Source organism: Poecile atricapillus, chromosome 4 (assembly GCF_030490865.1).
Source record: "Poecile atricapillus isolate bPoeAtr1 chromosome 4, bPoeAtr1.hap1, whole genome shotgun sequence".
NCBI lineage: Eukaryota > Metazoa > Chordata > Aves > Passeriformes > Paridae > Poecile > Poecile atricapillus.
This window is the reverse complement of record NC_081252.1, coordinates 36,596,993-36,620,551: the sequence shown is the minus strand read 5'-3', so window position 1 is coordinate 36,620,551 and position 23,559 is coordinate 36,596,993. Positions and strand designations below refer to the sequence as shown.

Genomic DNA, 23,559 nt, shown 5'->3' with positions numbered 1-23,559 from the left:
CAGTTAGGTATTTGCCTGGCTTGCTGCTGTGTTCTCAGCAGCAGGGTAAGTCAGGCCTGCATTTGTTCATTTTCATTTCCCCAGTTAGGTATTTGCCTGGCTTGCTGCTGTGCTCTCAGCAGCAGGGTAAGCCATGCCTGCCCTGCCTCCCTTTGCAGGGCTCTGTGATGCTGCTCAGGTGGGAGCTTCAGGACCAAGGCATTGTGTGTCTGGTATGGTTCCCTGGTTTTGAGGTCTCCTGCCCTTGCTCACTTTATTTCTATATGTATGGTTGTTTCAAATTGGTTTCTTTCTCAGGTGAACTTCTTGAATCTCTAAAATAACATCCCAAAATTTGGTGTATGAATTATTTTATAGTGCTTGTGAGTTGTGGTGCTTACAGGTGCAGTTTGGCTAACGTAAGTTTATGTCCTAGTGTCAACTGTCCTTTTTTCTTCCCTACATTTTCTGAGGTTCTATTTTACAGTTAAAAAAGAAGAAAATGAATATAATTTGTCTTTCTATTAGATTGTTGACTGTTTGATTCTTACATTTTCCTGTTTCTATTGAATTATAGGATGAAGTTTGTCCCAAAGCAGATGGTGATCCTGTTCAGCGGTGTGTTTGGGCAACTGCTGTTAATGTAAAAGACAAATTCATATATGTGACTCAGCCCACACTTGACAGAGTTCTCATTGTTGATGTACAGTCTCAGAAAGTTGTACAGGTATTTATTTCTCATTTTTTAAGTTACTATTTTATTTAGACAAAGGAATTTAAGACTTTCCTTCGTATTTCAGAAACAGAATTACAGTTATCTTGAGACTAGATACATTATATGGAAAAAAGCTCACCTAATTTTAACATTTAGCAGCAGTTTCTGTTCAGCAACTGTTCTCAATAGAAAATTGTGAGGAAGATAACATGAACATAGCTCTTATAAATATTATTCAACTAGTTGAGGAACTGAGCTCTTCAGGAAGTTTTTAGCTTGAGGTATCTTTCAGTCTAAAACGAGGATTGTCTAAAATAGAGTCATCACAAGAATGTTTCTATCAGTTTTGACAAAAAGGTCAGGTTTGGCTACAGAAGGTGGAGGTATCTGTCCGCTTTTAGACAGAGAAATTATGGAAACAGTAAAAATAAACACCACCCTCACCCAAGACTGGAGAGTTTGAATTCAAACTTCTCTACTCCTCTTGGTCTCTGGGATGCTGGAGATATTCTGCTTTGTGAAAATAATTCATTGAGTAGAAGATAATCAGTGCTATGCTACAGCGATTAATACAGTCATAGAGTTTGAACAAAACCAGGTGTGGTGTGTTGGACTTGAAGCCAGATATCCACCAGAGCCACTCTATCACTCCTCTCCCCAAATGGGCAGAGAAAGAAAAGGTTCATGGGTTGAGAGAAGGGAAGGGAAAAATCACTCACCAGTTACCATCACATACAAAACAGACTTGACTTTGATAATAGATTCAGTTATTTTCCCTACCAAAATCTAAGTAGGATATTGGGTAGTATAACAAATCCTAAACACCTGTCCCCCAGCGCTCCCTCCTTCCTGGGCTTAGTTTTATTCCTGACTCTCTGCCTCCTCCCCTACCAGCTGTGAGGGAGATGAGGAATGGGGAGGTCAGTTCATCAGTTTGTCACATGTTATTTCTGCTGCTGCTTTTTCCTCAGAGAGAGTAGCCTTTTCCCTGCTCCTTCGTGGGGCCATTCCCATGGGAGACAGTCCTCCATGAACTTCTCCAGAGTGAGTCTTTCCCATGGGCTTCAGTTCTTCACAAGCTGCTCCATTGTAGGTCTCTTTCCATGGGATACAGTCCTTCAGGAACAGATTGCTCCAGGCTGGAGGTCACGAGTCCTGTGGATAAATCTGTTTCAGTGCCTCTTCACAATTTCACGGGTCCTGCCAGGAGCCTGCTCCAGTATAGGCTTCCCATGGATTCAGAGCCTCCTTCAGGCATCCACGTGCTCCAGTGTGGGGTCCTCAAGGGACTTCAGGTGGATCTCTGCTCCACCATAGACCTCCATGGGCTGCAGGGGCACAGTTGCTTCACTGTGGTCTTCAGCAAGGGAATCTGCCCTGGCTCACCTCAAGCATCTCCTGCCTCTCCTCCACTGGCCTGGGCGGCTGTAGAGCTGTTCCCCTGCCATATTCCTCTCTCAGCTGGTTGCTAGCACTTCTCCACAAAACACTTTAGTGTGTCTCTGCTGTGATATCCAGAGGTCCTAGCCCACCACTGATGGACTAGTGACTGGCCAGCAGCAGGTCTCTGTTGGCACCAGCTGGCACAGGCTCTGTCAGACATGGGGGAAGTGTCTGGCAGCTTCTCACAGAAGCCACCCATATAGCTCCCCCCTGCTACCAAAATCTAGTCACACAAACCCATTGCACCAAGGTACAAGGCAGCACTTATAGTATCATCATATTTATAGGAAACAGGTGTTCTTTAGCTAAATAAAACATGGATTTTTTTTATTTTTTTTATTACAAACCCAACTAAATTGTTACTTAAATAGAGCTTTTCTTCATGCCTTTTGCTTTCTTCACTGATAAATGCATGAAAATCTTTAAAGTATAGATTATATATTAGGCTCCAGGGAGACAGTATTGTGTCCTTTCAATACTTAAAGGGGACTTATAAGGAAGTTGGAGACAGATTTATTAGTAGGGACACTAGCAATAGGACAAGGGGTAATGGTTTTAAACTAAAAGATGCAGACTAGATATAATGAAGCCATTTTTTACAATGAGGTTTGAGAAACACTGTCAGAGGTTGCCCAGAGAGGTGGTAGAAGCCCCAAACCTGAAAGCCTTCAAAGTCAGTTTAGATGGGGCTCTGAGCAAACTGATCTAGTTGAAGATATCTCTACTGAAAAATGGAGATTTTGGACTAGATGACGTTTAAGGTCCCTTCCAACTCAAACTATTCCATGATGTAAGTATTCACATGTATTGTGTATATGCATATAAAAATGAAAGATGAATAAGAAAATGGCATTTATAACATTGCATCAATTTAAAAATTAATTTTAATACTTTTGATTGCTTGAAACATCTGCTTTCTGAATTCTGTGTCAGCTGACTCAGACATGGCTTCCTCAAAACTTGAACTATCCAAATGGTGGCAGGGACTTATGAAATGTTTTATTCAAGAAGTTAATAATAAAAAGGTGAGATTTTTTTACTTAAATTTACTTTTACATATTAAAACACAGGCAAACTGAGTGGGTAATGATTTTTTTATTTTTTTTTTTCTGAAAACAGTAATTTTTTGCAACCACTTTGATATACTACTTCTGGAAGACAGACTAAAATCCCACAGTCTCAACACAGTCCACAAATTTGAAGGACTGGAATGTCTGGCAATGTTTTCCATGGTCTCTGACTGACATTCAGGCGCCACGTTCCTTTTCTTGACAGGAGGGATGAAATATCACTGTAATTGCATTTATTAGCATTTAGACTTCAGTGTCAAAAGCACACGATTCCTTTTGAGCTCACTGAAAATAGTTTTTAATTCAGGTTTTATGAAATAAGTTCATTAGTAGGCTCTTCTAATTTGTCTTCATTTGCATCAGTTTATTGTTTGAATATGCAATAATATTTAAAACAATGAACTAATATATCACTTTACTATTACAAAATGTGAAAAGGTACTTACTGCAGAGATGTATGTTAATTAAAAAATAAAATTCAGTTCATTAACTACTAATTGAAGGTTCAGTCCTTCCCCAGAAGCAATTGTGCAGTTTTTGAATGGTATTAGACTGTTCTATCATAAAAATATTCAAGTTTCTGTAATGAGCTGAAAAGCAGACATACAGAATGCCTAAGTTTAGCAAAGAGCTTCGTGCACTACGTCTGTGCTACTTAGCAAGTATATTGAGCTAAAACCAGGATACTCCAGAAGCTTTCATGTTATTCTGGGGGAAAAATTCACTTTCAATGGAATTTTATTTTAAGAGATAGAATAGCATTGCTTTTCCACTAATTTAGTAATATCCAGATTATGAAGTAAGGAAAGTATAGAATTAAATTTACCCCAGCTGTGGAAAACCTTTGCAGGAATGAAACTCTTGGTTTTGATGGTTTTAGATATTTAAATATTAATAATAATAAATTATTTTCTCATTTCACAGTACTTAACAAAGATTTTTGATAAGACAATATAACCAGGGAATAACAGTTTAACCAGATAAATAAATTGAACCAGAGGTTAGATAGATGTTAAATAGACTTAAAAACCAAGAAAAAGCAAACAAAAAACCCCACACAACAAAACAAAAAAACCCCCAAAAATATCAATAGTTGCACACAAAACAAATAAATAATGGAAGCATAAAACCTATACAATTTTTTTACATATAATATAAACTGTGAAAATTAAAACCCCTGGTGATTCACAGATAGGTTTTATACTTGAAGGCTAATTTGGAATTTAGTGATGAGAGATACTTTGTTTTACATTTCTTAAAACATGCATGGTTCTGTCTTCTTGTCTGTTAAAAATACTCATTTATTTTCTAGCTTTGTGTTTTGCAGGCAGGAAGAATGTTCTAACCATTAAATGTTGCTCTATTTTTATATGATATGCACTTACAAAAACACTTTTACAAACAGGAGCCACAGAAGGGAATTTAGTTTTCCAGATCAGTCTATTTTCATTACTTAAAGTACTGACTAGCACGGAGTAAAATAAAGATTTAATGCATTTTTGGAAAATAGAAACTCAGCTGTTCAGAAATGAGAGAATTTCTCTTGTTAGACTGCCTTTTTCCTAAAGATCATAATAATACAGAGGATATAATTTCCATACATGTATATGTGCATGTAACTATTTGTGATTTACATCTCAAAATAGAAACCACCTTGCAAAAAAACCCACATTGGCTAGTGGGAGAAAATGTGGAGACAATTTCATATTTTGAAAGCAAGAACACTCTAATGAAACTTCCATCACTGTGCAAAAACCATAAAGAAAATTAAAAATTTATTTGAAAGAACTTTAGGTCATGTAGTGATGCTGTTTTCTGTGTAAAAATAATGCTTATTTGGTTTTGCTTATTACAATGTTTTCTTTTAAGTACTACTATACATGTTATTCCTTTCTGCTATGAAAGGTAATGTAAAAGGTGTGCAGATGTGTGACAATTAGATTTGAGGATGATTTATTTTTATGACAGGTATATTTATCAAAATAAGTACTTTAGAGGATTCTATAGCAGACTAAATTGAAATTTATTTGAAACATGGATGTTGTATCTTTAGAGATATATATAGAGAGAGACTTTTTGGCTTTTACAGGTAATCTCATTGTAACATCAAGAGAAGCATTTGCTTTCGTTTCTAAATTCTTGAAAGCAAGAATTTTGCAGTGTTGCATAGCAGCACACCACTTAGTGGAATGACTTACAGGCTGAAGTAAACGGAGTCCTCGTCCTTCAGTCCTCAGTGTGCTGCTGGCAGAACAGCCTGGTCAGCTAGAAACAGCTGGGAAATTCTGCTTCTGAGATGCCCAACTCCTTTTTACTGCTGGCTTCCCTCTAGGGAGCTGTACTGCCTGTGCCTGACCCTGCAGGCAATTCCTTCTGCTCCTCCTGGCTGTGCCATGACCCCAACTCTGAACGCAGCTGGCAGTCCTCTGGCAGAGCATGTATGGGTCAGACCTTTGTCTGGGAAAGCCAAAAGGAAATTTGATATGCCTTGACAAATTAGCTATACAACAGTTCAAGTATTATTTTAAACAACTTGTTTTCTGGCTTGTAGCAGAAAGAAGTTATCAAACACAAATGACCTTTTTCAAGGGGTAACTTCTGATTTTAAATGAGCCGGTGAGCAACCTGGCTTCATTTTCCATTTTCAAAAGGAAAAACAAATTCTGCTTAGATGAAGTGGTCGCTTGCAACACCTCAGGAGTACAGTTAAGTATCATCAGCAGTCTCAGCCAGCCATTAGTGCATTATCTTGAGGATCTACATCATTAGTTTAAATTAGATTCACTTAATTAGCCAGCTGGTACTCTCCTTGACACACTGATAAACAAGCTGTGCTTTACAGTTCCATAATGGTAAGACTAAAAAACAATTTCCACCTATTTTTTCTTCTTTAATGATGAAAAATAAAAAAGTAATACCCTCACTTGTTTAACCTGTGCATAAAATCTCTTAATCAAATACATTTTCCTCCCATTTTCATTCTTCCGAATCCTTTTTGTAACAAAGGAAGTTTGGAGCTCAGCTGTCTAAAAGGTTGATGGTCTCAAGTGAAAATGCTTAAAGTTCTAGGGAAAACACTTTGTTTCTGATCACAAGTCTATGAAAAGTAGCAACTGTAATTGGAAAACATATGAGAATAATCTTTCTACTTCAACAAAATACACACATTTTAACAGATAGGAAGCTTTGGGTGCAGCAACATCATGTTGATTTCTTGCAGTAACATATTCCATTAATTCCAGTGTGTGGCTTGAGAATGTGCTTCCCTTTTTAACCATTTTTTGGTAATTGGTGTAGTTTTTCAGCCAATTCGTGTAAAGTGAGAGTGATGGCATGGAAAGAAGATAAGTAGTTTTGTACTTGATTTAAATCCTTTGTTTTCAACCTTCTTAAAGGCTTCAGTATAATGTGGTTTTGATACCACGTGTTAGAGTACTTAAAGAATAAAAAACACATTTTCAGCAATTCAGTACCTCTGTATTTATCAGAGGGCTGTTTCAACAATTGACAGTGTAATTTTTAAATACAGTCTGAAAATATCTGGAAATGCATATCTACTCATCATTTTCATTCAAGCATATATATTATGTTTCCTTTGAAAATGTGATGGAAAGAAAGGATTTCTTTTGTTGTATTTCAGGCAGTAAGTACAGATCCTGTTCCGGTGAAACTACACTATGATAAATCGCATGATCAAGTCTGGGTGCTGAGCTGGGGAAACCTGGAAAAGAATTCACCAACTTTGCAGGTGAGGTGATCACAATGATTATATGTAAGGAAATACAGACAATGTGAACCTTTGTGTAATTACAATGTGTTGTGTATTTTCCTTTAAGCGTTATTACCATGACCCCAGCAGGGGTAGAGAAATGATTTTTGGTAACCAGAAAACAAGTTAGGCAACTGACCTTGACAAAAAACTTAATGATTGTTTTCTACACCCTTAGTCAGGATTGACAGTAGAAAATTGATAGAAGGGTAAGGAATGCAGCTGAAAACAGCAGCATGTTCAGTACTGCCTGTCTTTTGAGAGCAAGCTGTTGCTCTTCATGATATTTCTGTCCCTAATTAGATAAACCAGTTTTTAGACATACTTCCATTTCATTAAAGTCCTATTGACACTTTGGAGGTGTCAAGCTCTGTCTTTATTGTGTTTTTTTCAGATGAAAGTTATTAAAAATCTTGATTTTTTCCAATACCTTGGAGCAGTGACAAACCTAGCAACAGTCACTAAAAAAAATCTCAAGAAGCTGTACTTACCTTAAAACTTTTTTATTAATTTCCACTCCTTATTTATAGCAATCCCTTGAGACTATGATGATCAGCCTTATATAATAATTTTGAAAAAATCATTTTTCTTTCAATCATTTTTCCTTTTCTTCAGAAATTTATTAAATCCTTATGTATTTAATATATACTTGTATATAAGAAAAAGCATAAGAGAAATTTGAAAAGCAAAGTTAGTAACATTTGAAATCACATTTTCAATACCTACACTCTTAGTAACTTTGAGCATGCAAGGTAATTTTTGTTGAAATTTAGTTGCCACTCCTCCTCAGAACTGATAGTTGAGTCAATCTCACCATATTTTTAAGTGAGTGATCATCCTCACCCTCATTTTTAACTACAGTATAGATAATAGATTGTCTTCTTTTCTAAAAAAAAAAAATCCACTCTAAAATGCACATATGTGAAAAGCATAGTGGCTAGTATATGGAATTGTCTTTTGTTCACCCATAAACATTTGCTTGAGAGAAGGTCCAAGATTTTGGGATTTCAATAAAACTGGTTCATAAGAATTTAAGGAATATGTAAACTCAGTTCAGCTTGTTCTTCTGAAATGTGTCTGTGCTATGTTGAATTATCTCATGACTGACAGGAATTGGGAGTATGCATAGCCAGATGTTCCAGTGGATTTGTTGATAGCATCTTTTCACTCTGGCTGAAGGGCTTAAAAATTTAATCTTACTCTAAGATCTAGTTTTTTAAAAAAGATAAACAAAAACTTACTTTAAACTAAGAATTGTTAAGGGGTTTAGTAATATAAATGAATAAATATGGATTCAGGGGTAATAAAATAAGATGGAAGGGAAAGGTAAATATGAAGACTTAAGTGGTCAGGTATGTAATAGTTCTCTGAAATCTCTAATGTTGGTCAGTTTTATTCATCATCATTTGCATTCCTTTTCTTGGTAACTGAAAGCCAATGCAAGAGAATACAGAGGCAATCCTGTATTCATTCATTTGGGTTGAGATTTGATATTTAAAGGGTATTTCTATAGTTTAAAACAATGTTACTTTATGCAGGTGATAACGCAAGCCAGTGGGAGTGTTTCTCACCACACAATCCATACTCAGCCGGTGGGAAAGCAGTTTGACAGAGTGGATGACTTTTTCATTCCAGCGACAACCCTTATCATTACCCATGTACGGTAAGTTAACTGAACGAGGTGAGTGTAGGATTGGCTTTGTGTTCATCCTAAGAACAGGTTCTGCCTGTGACAAAGCTGAGCAATTTGATCAGCTGGATTTTAAAAGACATATGGAACAGAGAGAGGATGAGGAAAACAGGACAACACTTAACACAGGCACAAAGCAGAGCTCTCCCCAAGACCTCTTAGAAAAAAAATCTATTTTTCTTCCTCAAAATACACTAGTAAGAATGTGATATAAAATTTTCTTTTAATATTTTTTTCTGTAACATTTTGACCTCTAGGTATTGAATAATTCTGCAGTCTAGGATTATTTCAGATGAGTATTGCATTAATGTGTATTAGTAGTTTGTATGTTTAGAACTTCTGTTTTTTAGCAAGCTGACATAGACCCATTTTGTCTCAAAACAGCTCTGCCAGCAATTATCCATTGTTTATTTTGATATTCCAAGTTCAGGTTTCTATAGTTATACCTCGATTAGGTAATCTTAAATGTCATCATTCTGTTCTAGCAAAATTCTTAAATTACAGGTGTAAATAAGAATCCCCATCAAAAAGGATATAATTTATGATTGTAGCAAGTGGTAGTCTTTTAAACGTGAAAACATGCAATTTAGGATGATTTTACAACTGATTTTAGAATTTCCTCTGTATGTGACTGGGAAGAATCTAGTCTTCTGTATCAAAGAACATTTGGCTTTTTTTTCTAAAGACATTGCTGCTGAAAGATTTTTTTTTTAAAATTCCCTGCAAAACTCTTAACTAACAAGTAAGTTAGCAATCAGCCATTTACAATTTAAAAAGAAATTTATAAATTAATATAGCTGAATAATAAGTTGACTCGAAGTACCATTATTACCATATTTCTTGAATGGAGTCGACAAATTCCTGTTGTGTCCCTGAAGTAATCTATACTCCTTACATTCACCCTTAGAAAAACATGAAATATTTCTGCTGTATTTGGAACAGATATGTGTTGTGAGAACAAAAGTTACTGTTTCATAAACTAGCAAGTATTAGAGGTGCTGCCCAAACAGAACTGACATTTAGATACTTCAATGTTCAGGTAATGGAAAAATCAAACCATGAATAGCGATAAACATCATACTAGGAGGGGGATCAGGACTGGGAAAAGAAAAATTGGGCCAGTCCAAAGCTAGTGTTGGATTTTAACTATTTTAAGTTGATATTTTGTTCAAATAGGTCAAGTAGGCACTTCCTGCTTTTCCTATTCCCTTCAGCTGCTGAGTCATTTCACATATCCTATATGCAACTCAAGAGGAAATAGAATAAAGAAATAAAAGAAAACGCATAGAAATAAAAAAGGGGTATGAAATTAATTGAACACTGAAAGAATGAAATCTGATAAGTGCCTGCAGATATATAATAAATATGTACATCAATTCAGGACTAGTACGTTTTTTTGTTTGTTAGTGGCTGTTGTTGTTTTTGTTTTATTTTTTTAATATATTCACATGCCAGATAAGATTGCCAAAATGCCGAAAGAGAATTCCTGGTCTGGCAAAAAGCCTGCAGTAATTTGTCCACTACTAAACCCATAGATCTGAGGGGTTTGAAGAACAAAATCAATTTGGTTTTATCAAATAATGAGCTTCAGGTACATGATATTATTTCTGAATAACTTTTGTAAAAAGAGAATAAAAACCCCACTATGTAGACAAATAAGGTGGTTTTTTTCCAATGTATTCTTCAAGAGCTGTTTATGTTAATCAGTTATTAAAGAATTTGTCTTCCATAAAATGTCTGGCCTGCAAGTACCTTGCTTTTATTGTTTAAATAGGAATGCAATATGTGAGCAATGTTACAGGAAAGATTTAAAATTAACTTTATTCATCAAATTAGTAGTGACGTAGAAAAGCCCAGTCTCTTACATTTACAAAAAAGCTACTCAATCACAACATATGTTTCTTAAGGCTGTTAGGCAACAAACATAAACCTTGAGTTTATTATTCTTGGGAGTGTATAGCAACCAGGGGAGCAATTTATGAGTGTGGATTGCAAAAAACAGCTAAAAGGGAAATAACCCCACTGGCTAAGTTGGCTGGCATAGTTAATTGCCCAAGGGCCCTATTTACTCTTTGTCAGAAATCAGCTCCCTTTGACCATGCAACACCAGCCCCTTTCAGAAAAACGAAAGCTTTCTGTAGCTAGGTGCATTTGTAGGTGCACCTGTAAACTGAAATTCTGTATGACGGAGCAGAAGACAGCATGGCTTACCAAATTAGCATCCAGAACCAAACTCCCTGTCCAAATAAAGGCAATTCTAAGAAAAAAAAAAAAAAAAAAAAGGCATATCACTTGAAAGAATGAATTAGGTTTTGTAACAGCAAGCACAAACCATCTGATACCATCTGCAGTGTATTACTGTCTACAGCATATTCTGTCCAATAGGCTGGCTTGGAACAGAACACAGGAACAGAAGTAAAGGCAAATAATTTAAAGCTATAGTGAGACATTTTTCTTTTTTGCCATTTTAAGCTAAAGTGATAATTGCTAGTAGTATGTATATAAGTATATAAAAAATATTGCAAAATAATTTTATTTAAGAGCTGGTGGAACTATACTTTCAATTTACCTAGGTGAATTATTTTTATATATGAAAATCCAAATGGTCTGACCATTATTAGAAAAGAAAATTCCCCACATTTTAATGCTCTTTTGGGCAGCAGATAATTTAGGACACAGTTCCTCCAGATCAGACATTTGAAGAGATACTATAAATTTTGGTCTCAGGTAAATAGTAATTCATTCCAAGGAAAAAAATATTTTCCCATCTTTTTCCTCCCACTGACTGATTTAATTTTTTTCTTGTACTTATAACACAGCATGAGTCAGGGCAAATAGCCTTTTGGTTTGATAACAGGCAGGTGTGCCATACATACTTTGAACAACCGTGATGCACCATCAAAGCATCAGCTAACAAAACTAAGTGGGCATGAGCCAAAAGAAGTAGAGGAAAAATAGATGAATTTATTATCTTTAAACTTTCTTTTATATTTGGTGGCTAGTTGATATGTACACAGAAGAGGACAAGCAAATATAATTTTGGGGAGAAAAATCTGGTAAGTTCAGTACCACCAGTTAGTTTGGGGTATTATGAAGGTGTCTCCCTCTGTTTCATGTTCCAGCAATACTATTTCCTTCTACTCAAACACCATTAGGAATCAAACAAAGTTTTGTCTGTAATCCTTTTGTATCTGCATTCATAAATATATATGTGTGTGTGTATATATATGTTTATTAAAAAAAAGAAAATATCTCTTTGTTTTAGTGAAAATATACTAAATATCTCCCTAACAATGTGTAAAGGATCCCCTCTGATGTTTCCAAATAGCAAAAAAATCCATGGTTGTACTGGGAGTGTCAGCTGCAGATAGACCTGGTTGGCATCCCATTATGATGCTCTAAAAATATAAGTGACTTAATTCTAGAACTTCCTGTCTGTATTTTTTGACAAGACTAGATCACCTGCTGACTCTAAGGGAGGAATTACATCATGCCTTTGAGCGTTCCTTCATGATGGAAAAAAAATCCCTTTTCTCACTAAGCAAGCTCAGAGTTTAGAGAAAGTCAGTTTCCCGTGAGTTTTCATGAGTTTCTTGTGCCAGTTGTATTGTATTGCACAACCGATTTGAGTCTTAATCTTAGAAAGAGAGGCTGTGACACAAAGCAGTAATAATTATTGTTAGAAAGAGCACTGAAAGAAGTTTGCTCTGTCTTGCTGTTGGAAATCTGAAGATCTCAAAGGGAAGAAATTTTATATTTATCTTGCCTGTCTTGAAAAACAGCCCACCCTGCTATTATCATTGGCTGTGCACTCGCTATCAGTGTGCTTTGAATTATACCAAGAGAATTAATACATGAGCGAATGAATGAATGAATGAATGAATGAATGAATGTAAAACACTGTATTTCATGCACACTCTCATGCCCATATTTTTAGTATACAGAGCTTGAAAAAAGTCTCCCTCTCCCCCCAGTTCTGTTGAAAAATTACCAAACACCAGGGCCACAAAAGTAGGCAGGATGAGATCTATTATACTGTTAGTACAAATCCCAAGGTCTTTTTCCTCAGCTCTTTCTGAAGATTTTTCCTTCTGTAGAATTGGATATATGTTTTCAATATTGGTCGTTACACATTTACTAAGAAGAAAATTTTATTTAGTGAGCTATTTCTGTTCCAAAGCAATTCAGGACAGCCAATGATCTTGTCCTTAATTGACTGCTAATACCACTCATCATAAAAATAGACTTTTGCAATTAGTATGTGGGATGTTTGCAGAAAGATGACTTGTGCAATACTCATGAAAATATATTCTTGGAAGCCTAAGGAGCAAAAGGGCTGGTTATTTAAGCTCCAGTGTTCGTAAATCGAAGTGAACAAAAGATAATTGGAATAAATTAAGGTCTTTCACTACACTCTGTAAGATATTTCAAAAGCAGGATTAAATGAACTCACTGTAATGGAGTAACTCTAAGTTTTTAGTTGTTTTAATCCTGGAGCAGTGTTTTAAATGTCATACAGTTACCTGATCTAACAAGTGGAAGAATGAGCAATCAACTCACTGGTGAGATGGCTCAGGATCTGAATAGAGTTAACATATTCCGTTTGAGTTTTTCCTCTCTTTTATGTCTCCATTGTGTAGGCAATAGGGGAAGCAGTCTTTCTAAAATTACACTTATTCATTTGCACAAAACAATTCAAAAACTAAGCTTTTCTTTAAGAGGTAATTGGAATGTGCTGCCAATGCATTCCTATGAACCTTCTTAAATGAAACCCATGTGGAGCAGTGAGTCAGTACATTCACATTTCATTCCAGAGTTTAAGCCCCTACAGAGGTGTGAAGTAGCTGACAGGGTGTGAGAGCATTTTCAGTATTTCTATGCAAATAATCAAACAGAAGGTATTATTTTTGTTGCAAAAATCCTACATAATCAGGGAATGCTTTCTATTCAGTACTTTCTGAGTGAAACAATGGAAGTGGCAAATGCTAAGTGACAATTTAATATTTTACAAATTCAGTTAACAATGCACATTCGGGGAGCAGAAATTCTGTAAAAGTTCTTAATCATCAAGCTGTAGACCTATAGTGATGCAGGGAATATAGGGAAACAGCTTGAAAGCTTCAGGAATCTGAGACAGCTCAGTAGTACCAGGGCAAGAAAAGATTTAGAAAATATTCTGCAATTTCTAATCAGGATTGTGGAATCTGTCCGTGAGTCTTACATGGTGGCACAGCGCACAGAGGGGGGATAGGGGTTCACTCTGCAGCCTCCTGCTCTGTGTCTTAGTGAGAGACTTGAGCTAAATTGAAACCTTGTGGTCATTTTTTCCCCTCTCCTCATATTTGCCCCTCAGAAGAAGGACCCTTCTGGTCCCTGATATGTTGCTTTTGAAAAATGGAGGGGTTTTGGGAAAGATAGGAGACAGAGAAAAGTCTTTTTCTGCATCTAATTTTTTTTTTTTTCTTTAAATAACGGATTTTAGAGCATCTTTGTTCCAGAGGAAATCTAAAGAATGAAAGATTGAGAGATTCAGCTCAGACAGTTTTATAGCATTGAAATTTCCTTTGTCCAACTACCACCATTGGCAGCATCAACAATTATTAAAATAAGTGACTTTTTAGAACTGTGAAGTCCTTTTTAGTGCGTCACACCTGTATTCTTAACTTCAGTCCTTCTCTGTTCACATGTTCCCACCCAAAAATTTCATAAATGTAGTCACTTCATATCTCTAAACTAAGAAAATCTCAGTCCTTTAGGTAATTACAAGATATATCATGTGCTCAAATTTACACCTGCATCCTCTTTCAATTCCACTCCTGTGCTCTACCTGCCAAAGAGTAGTGTTTGCAGGCTTCAAAATGTGCCAGGCACTACGGATTTCCAAATGTGCCTGTGGGAAAGCAGCTATAGGAATCATGAAGATAATTGCCATCATTCCACAAGTCCAGTTAAGATTTGCTGTCACTGAAATGATGTTCAGAGGTGTACATTATGTTTTAGAAGCCAAGGCATTTTGGAATTCAGGAAGAAAATATTTTCAATTTTAAAGTTCATTTTAATCTCAGTGCTATGAAATTTAATAAATAAATAATTTCACAGGTAAATGTAGTCAGTATAAAACTATTTTAATATTTTTATTCAGTGTGGCTGCTTCTAGCCTTGCAAAATAAATGTATGCACATGTAGACACATGCATACACATATAAGGAATTAGTCTGGAAAACTATTTTGTTTGTGGAATCAGTTATTCTGCATGCCTTTTCCCACATCAGCTGACCATTCAATACTGCTTGACCAATTTATTTAACTTATGGTCCAAATCTTTTCCCCTTAGGTACCTTGAATAAAATGTCACAAAGCTCTTGAACAACAAATTCCAGCTGTCAGCAGAAAAAAAGATTATATAAAAAAACATTTCCACTTCAGTGTTGCCATTTAGAATTAAGAATTCCCTTCAAATGCTACCTGAAACATGAGATTGCAGCCAGCCATTGTAGCGCTATAGAACAACAGCATCAGTCAGGAAAAAAAAGAATCCTTTTGTTCTACTTAACCTTCCCCATTAGCTCAGAAAGTACCTGGAATCTGACTCCAGTAAGTCTAGGCAGCTGTAATACAGCAAAAGGTAGTTTTGCTAAATTGTAATTTTTTTAATTTTTTTTTTTTTTTTCCGCACTGTATGGTTTCTTCTCTTTTGCATGTGCAGAAGTCATTACAGGAATATTTATCTTCGGAAAAATATCATCTTTCATCTGAAGTGGACAAATCGTTGCTAAAAATAAATGTTGTATCTGTCTCCTAGAACCCACCTGCATTTAAAAATACAGTATCTACCAGTACCAGTATGTACCATACTACCAGTATGTAGAAATATATGACACAATCAAATGTTTAAAAACATAATCAACTATAAGAAGAAACTAATCCCTGCAATTATGGCACATAATTTGTTGTACCCAGTGGATAAAAGTTATCTTAGTGCTGCCTTGATTACTCATTGGTTTTCAAAAAATGCCCCTAATTATAAAGACTCATTTATTACCTTGGTGGCAATCTTAAAATGGTGCAATTAACCTTCTGTTGTTTTATGTTTGCTAAGAAACAACCAGAACACAATTATTTTTAAAAATTTTCCTGGGTCTGGCTTGGATGGAGCTAGTTTTCTTCATAGCAGCAAGAATAGTCCTGTAGTCTCAATCTGTGACAATGACCTAGTAAAGATGTGATTGGAAATTTTCATTTGATTAGTTGTTTTTTTTAATATTTGTAATAGATTTTTGCTAATTGTGTTTAAGCTGTCCTATTTGTTATATTGCAAACCCATTTTATATGAGCCTAAATCATATGAATTGAAGACTTTGAGGAAACTTCCAAATCTACACAAATAGAATATTTTTGTGCCCCTTCCATGGGAACTCAGCTGTCAGCATGTAACATCCTATGGTGAATAAAATATCCAGCTTCCATTTTAACAGAGCCACTAGAACCAACTCTCACCTTTGTATAATCTACAAATTAGAATGCAGACATTTGCCATGATGTGCCTGATCTTTTTTCCCATGATAATCTTACATTTTTAAATCAAATGTAATCTCTGATAATTCCATCTGCAAAATATAATAATATTTTATTATATTTTTTTTTAAAAAAAATTATGGGCCTTTTTTTGTTTTGGTTTTGTTTTGTTTTATTTTAGTTCCATCTAGCATTTTCTTAATTTGGGTCCCTAGTGAAAACTAATAGGAGAGAAAGGAATTGTAAAGTTCAGTATTTGTTAAGAATGTTCACATATCCCCAGATATAACAGTATGTGGACTTCATGTTTAAAATGAAGAAAAAATCTGTTGAGACTGTTTCGATGTATGTAATTTATCACCTTTGTAGTCCTTATCTCCACCTCATTATTCATTCTGTACTGGTGCTGACTATTTATTTTGACATATATAAATTTCACTGTTCAGTCCATATGGCACCTGCCCACCTCAATGTTACCACATTTTTCTGAATTGCCAGATTTTCTTAATCCTATCCTACCTTGTACTGACATTTAGGAGCATCTTTAGAATGTCTTTTGTTCAGTGTGTCTGTATAGCTTGCCATTTCTTTGACTTTTATTGCTTTAAAAATGATTGGGGATTTTTTTTATTAAATTTTTAGCTCTCCTTCCCTAGAAAGTATGAGACAGAAAAATGCATTTTCTGCCAACACTAACAATAGATTTTTTGTTGTGTGGGTTCCTTTATGATATAACACAAACAGTTTCATATATTCCTGGATACTATAAATGTAGAAATCAGGTTACTTCCCTTTGTCCTAAAATTTCTTGGATTATTTCTTGTCACCAATGGAGGAGAATTTGCAATAATTTAAAAGTGTATTGTAATACACATCTTGTAAGTGCTCCCCAAGGGAGAACTCAAACAATTCATAGACACCTGCATCACTAGTACCCTAAAAATTCAGAATTCATCCCTAAACTGTGCAAATGTACACTAAAAGTCAGAAGTCCTGGGCTTTGTGCAGTGTTTTGAAAGAAATCATTTCTTCCTACAAGAAGTGCTTGAAAACATTTAATTAATTAATTAATTAACACTTAATTTATCCAGCTGAGTTACAAAAGACAACTTGCCCAGTTGTTCCCCAGATAAATAGATTTCATCACTTTTGGTTTTTCCACCCAAGTGAAAACTGTCCCAATAAGAATGAGGATTTTGTTGATGACACAATGTCATTTACTTTAGCTCAGCAGCATAATTTTTGTGGTGTTTAATCCAGAGCCAATCTTATTAAATATGATGTAGGATAAACTCAGAAGCTAAAGCTTACTAATGCATGAAACTATCTTCTATATCTGTTACATATTGTCTAGTAATGGATTTTTTTTCTATTCAGTCTCAGAGCACAAAGCTTCATTTGAGATCTCTTTATTCGAAGAACATAACACTTGTCAGGATTCCTTCAAGCCCTTGTGGAAATATTTCTTCCCTTCTGTCTTGCACAGCTATCTTGAAGTCCTTGATATCCTTATTTTTCAAAATAATGGTCAGTATGTGCTGAGAGAGTAAAGAAAGAGAGAAAAAAAATAATCATTGTAGTATATTTGACCATCATTGACTGCAGAGTCTTTGACATCCAGTTTTATCGTCTCTACACTGAGCTCCCTCACTGAGAATGGAAATAGAGGAACCATATGAAATATATAAAAAGCAATATCAAAAAAGAATAAAATCTTCAGAACAAATCTGTGAATATCAATCTATGAAATCTTCGAATACTTACTATAAAGATCACTTTCATTCAGGTCTCTCAGGTGATATTCAGCACTTGTTATCCCCTTTGTCTGAGACAGCAGGTCTCTTTTGGGTTTCTTTTCTTTTGCCCCTAGCCCTTGCAATGTCCTTTTCTACTATATTTCAGTACACTTCAGGATCTAATCAGGAGTATTTTTGTTACTAAGACTATCTGCTGCCACAGATCTAAAAATGTTCATTTCATACTACTTACAATTGAATATTAAGTTCCTTTCTGAATAAATTAATGAAGACTTATATTTATTTTCATCAGTGTTATTAAGCACACATATCTGATGGCTTAGATCTCTGCTGGCATCTTTTTATCGTAGAAAGGTATTGCTTAATCCTAATAATAATAATAATAATAATAACAATAATAATAATTTTATTGAAAGCAAGCTATATCTGTCTATATATTGATTTTCTTCTTTTATCTGACATATGCTGTAAATTTCACAGATTACCTGTTGGATAGGTATTTTTTCCTTCTAATTGGAGAAGTACCAATAAGATGTTTAATTTGCAAATTTTTAAGAACACAGAAACCTGAAGTTTTCAAAACCCTTCTTCCCAGAACTTCTTCCCAAGCAGGAGTATAATAAAAGTGTCAATATTTTTAGAAAATTAGACCTGCCATTACATTCTGTTCTTCATATAACAGAAATTATAGCGATGATATTGTTTTATTCTAAAATTACTAATTTTCCATAGGAGCCTTATGTTGTGTGGGCTTTAATTTTTTGGGGTTTTTTTTCCCACATTCCTAAGGACTGCTAGGTTATTATTTCCCAGGTATATTATCACTTCCACACAATACTACTGAAAATATTATTTCTCTTTTTTTGAGGGAGTTTTAAATATTTCTTTTACAATAATAGTAACAACTCAACAGATAAAGTGGTGAAGAGGGCAGAAATATTTTTACAGGTTTGTGTGTGAATGTATGCATTCATGCACATCAATACTTACTAAAATAGAGAACTACTAAGATTTTCTAGAAGATGGAAATTGGAAATATTTTCTCAGATAGGAAGATGCTTTGTGCTTAATTCTGTTACATGCAAATACCAAAAAAGGAGAAGAAAGTGCCTTTTCTGATACAAGAGAAAAATAGGAAGCAAGTGTTCTTAATGTTGCCAAGAGCATCAGGAACAAAATTAGGAAAGCAAACTTGGAAGGTCAAAAACTGTTACAGTACCCAAAAGAAAGGCACCATTTGTGCTGATGAGCAGTTCCTACTGGGAAAAATCTGCTTAGCCTGTTGTTATCTGAACTGCAGAAATTAAAGAAAGGTCTTTTCTGAGCAACCTGCTGGAAATGAGCTATTCTAGGCAACAATGATGTTTTAAGTCCTGAGACGAAACTAGAAACACTTCCACAATTAAAAATATTTTTTATCTAGAGGTAAACATTTTTTTTTTCTGCATTATACTACAGTAGGTGTAATGCAATGTGGCAATGAGAACTGTGTATTTTAAAATTACTTTAATTAAAAAACTTCATTTTGTGATGATTTGAATGGTATGAATGCAAGGCATCTGAAGTATATTATACCAGTGAAAGCAGTCTTCTTTACAATCATCTCTGTATGTATATAAATTGAAGAGTAATTTTAACAAAGTAAATAATGCTTGCAGTGTAGTATGTTAAGTTCTTCAAAGATTTTTAGTTGCACTGCTGGCAAGAACTCCAAGAACCAGTAAAGGTAATTGAGCTATACAGCTAAGAAAAAAGTTCTTACACCAATTTTCCTTTTTCCTTTATTATTAATGTTTCCTTCTTCAAAGCTACTGTGAATCATTTCATTTTGACAGAAAAAAATGTTTGGTCTATAACACCCTTCTAATTCAATGTTTTGTTTAAATGGTAAGAGTTTGCCATGTTGGCAGATGAGAAGCTGCTTATAGGATCAGTGTAGACCCTGAACCTCTAACACACCGGTTTTGGGTAGTTAATGGCATTTTCTTTTGAGACCCAGAAGACTTTTGGTCAGCAGATTTGATCAAACTTCTTAATAATAGAACTTTATCTTCCTGGCTTGATTTTTGCGTAAATTAGGGGGAAAAAAAGGGTCTAAGGCATAAAATGTTGGATATTGGGAGGCTTTTAACAAAATTTTTATTCACTCAAGATAAAGTAAATAATACTTTGGGGCTTTTTTCTCAAACAAAATTATTTGGGGTTTAAAATTTCTCTTTTGTACAAAAATACTGCTCTTTGCTTCTTGTACAGATAATTTTGATTGTAGCTCATTTAATTCTCTTCTGTTATATTTGCTTTCTATTTTGAGAACATAATTTTCCTGAAGTGATAGATTTCAGGTTTTTAAAAAAGTCTATAGTCTTCATAAGGGTAATCTCTTGGGGTAGGGCAAAACCAGAAAGGATAGAGGACATCAGTTTTTATATTATTTTCCTCCTCCTCCTTCTCCTCATCTTCTATTCTGTTGATCTTCCTGAAATGAAGAATACATTTCTTAAAGTTTTATGTTACTATATTCTTTAAAAGAAATGAAAAATTAAATTTATCATCATTTCTAGGAAAAAATCACAAAGATTTTCCCTATTTCATATTTTTAAACAATGCTCAGATATTTCCTCTTTTATACTGACAGCAGTTGGAGTGGTAAGAAATATATATGGTTGACTAAAAGGACAAAATAGCATAGAGGAACTCAGGTTGTTAATTTGTTTTGTTGGCAGCTCCACACTTGCATCTTGCTTGGCTGTGCGTGCATAGAAGAGGCAAAATAAGTTGCTCTACCTGAAGGAAGAGGGGGAAAAAATGATACCATTTAAATTTAAACAAGTAGTGTCAGAATTCACATGACTTTGGCACTTTTCTAATACCTTTAAGTCCTGCATTGAGTTTCTTCTTCATGCTTTGCTTTTCTCTTGTGACCTTTGCTTTAGTGTGTTTTGCAGAAAAGCCAGTGTACATTTCACAGTATTATAGAGACAGTAAATATTGGTAAGATGATTGGGACCTAACTCTGCTACAGTTAATTCAAGTAATTGTGCCTTAGTAGGCTTTAATTTCTTCCTGTGTTACCTGTGCTTTAGAATTGGAAAAGTTGTGTAGCACAGGTGGTGTACCATTCCCTCGCACAGCTTTTATAGTTCCTGTCCACAGAAACACTTTAAAAATCATTTTTTATAAACCAGGAAATTTCCTAAAATTTTAAAATCAGTACATATAGCATGGTACTAGCCACATTCCATTGTATTTAGTATTCTTGAAAAATATTAGTTATCTTTTCTAAATTCATTGTCTGAAGTGGATTCCATCTCAATATTTTGCAGTAACCATGGTGCTAGTTCTGTCAGAGTATATCAAGTACTTTAATAGTGTCATGAAAACATAGTTCACTAGGATATTGTGATAAACAAAGTCGCTTTTGGAAAATTCATACGTGAGATTTGCATGCAGTTCATAGATCTCCCCAAAACCCTGAGATATAAATGAAAGGCAGACTCTGAAGTGTTTCTCTTTGTCTGTTTGATGACTCTCTAGCCTTGAAAAAATACTGAAGTTGATTATTATGGCTGGCAAATTATACTTTTTGTGGAAAGAAAAGTGATGGTTTTCTGTTAAAGCTACGCTTTGAGAGTGGTGAAAATCATCTTCAGAGATTTCTGAAAATTCTGGGAGAGATATCTCTGCTTTTAGGGCTGTTTTGCATGGAGACTTACATAATTCTTACATTCTTCACTCTATGCAGGCACTTTCAGTAGCACTACCTATTCCTCTAATCAAAAATATTAATTTCTGACCACAAAGGGCAGCTTTAATAGCCCCTACTGCTGTATGATACCTGAACTTATTATAATGGCTTGGAGAAAGAGACAATCACATTTCAAACATAATTTTAGATCTTAGTCACATCGTGATGTAAAGTCAGTCATTTAAGCTTCAATTGTCCAAATATGTGCAAAGTTTTATAGGGCTATATTTGGGTATCATGTTTTCATGCTGAGAGGATGCTTATGGTGAGTGTGAGGTTCAGATTGTAGGCACCTAGGTTTAGATGTGAAAATACAGTGTATCCGTGGGTGTAAGCTGTCTGTCTTCTGCAATGGTTACTGGAGATTTAGTCTATACACACAGTGGAGTGTATAAACAAATTTTCTCACCCCCTACAGGCCTCTGGTACTGGTTATTTTAAAATATTCTTTAGGCTCTGTTGACTGTGTGGTCTATATTTCCGCTGTCAAAAATAACAGCTTAGATTTTCAGCTCATATTTAGACATACATAGTGCATAGAAGAGGAATAGTACCTGTAGAGAATGATTTTTGCACTAAGGAGTTGTGGTGATGCTGTACATTTGTCATGGCAATTCTTGAACCTCCTTATTGACCACTGATACAGTTGAAGAGGAGGGAAGCAGCTGGCTTGATTAGGCTGCAGAAACAGTTTTTTCTTGTTTATTTTTTTTCTTGTTTATTTCAAAGCAATACTAGTATAAATATAAACAAATTTATATGTTTATGTACTCTGGAAGAGATACAGTTAAGACATAATTTTTGGGTTTTTTTTTGTTTTCTGGTTCATATATCAATTTTTAATAAACTGATGAAAAGAACAGATTATAAAAAATACAGTACTTAAAATTAAACTGGTCATTGTGGCAGTGCACTCATTCTGCATGTGTACTTAATCAAAACTGCACCTTTTTTTTTTTTAATTTCAAAGTGTATTACTTGAAATCCTTATCAGAACCACCCAGAACTCAACTCTGTGTGGCTCGAGATCTAGCACTGCTGTCCTAAATGATATATGATACTGATACGTAGGCATTCAGCTCTCCAGTTCATCAGCTGCAAATGAAAACATTTATGTTTAATCCTAAGAGGGAGAGAATGCTTATCGCTTGAGAGGACAAGGAAAAGTCATCTCTTTCAAGGATACAACCCCTTGATGTCAAACAGCATCAATGGGGGTCTTTAAAGGCAAATTTGGGAGATGCAGGATTGTGCAGAGAGGAGCAGTGAAAGTATTTGGAACCTTAGGACCGAGGCCCAGAATATGTGAGGCAAAAATTATTTTTACTTTTCCAGTTCTCATCTTAGAAGAAACAGTGAAAGGAGGGATGCAGTAGTATGTGATTTTCTTCCTATATTTCAACTGCAAGCTGATATTATACATGTTCACATGCATGTGTGCATATTTATGTTTCATAACTTACTCTTCTTAGATCAAATAATACATACCTTCATTAAAACTCTGCAGACTGGCAGTAAGTAAACTGCAGGTATGTGAGAGTGATATTTTATGCATTTTCAGTACTGAATTGGTATGAGTTTTTACCCCTGTTTCCCTCTGTCCCATAGGATTTAGATGACAGAAGAAGGGTCCTAAGGGGAATCCACAGACACTTAATGATATTTTGCTACACACCTATTTACAGTCGTAACAAAATGGTAGCAGAATCCTTGCCAGTGTGAAACACGTCAGCTCACAGGATGAGTGTTTGCCCTCTGACTGTATCAAGTGAATTCAGAAAAGACTTGACAGTAAACAACCTCCTTGGGTAATGGCTATGTATTTTGGTTTGTAAACAATGTCAACCCTTTTCAGATATGGAAATTGGTATTAAAA

General features: G+C 35.0%; 1 protein-coding gene across 3 annotated transcripts in view; it reads left to right on the top strand.

The window, feature by feature from the left end:
• The window catches only part of FSTL5 (follistatin like 5), a 249,089-nt gene that overhangs the window by 214,235 nt on the left and 11,295 nt on the right, over positions 1 to 23,559 (top strand). For all 3 annotated transcript variants that reach the window (XM_058838127.1, XM_058838126.1, XM_058838125.1), the window contains 3 exons: positions 557 to 706; positions 6,848 to 6,955; positions 8,515 to 8,639. In XM_058838127.1, the coding sequence (XP_058694110.1) occupies positions 557 to 706; positions 6,848 to 6,955; positions 8,515 to 8,639 (383 nt within the window). The remainder of the gene's footprint in view (positions 1 to 556; positions 707 to 6,847; positions 6,956 to 8,514; positions 8,640 to 23,559) is intronic.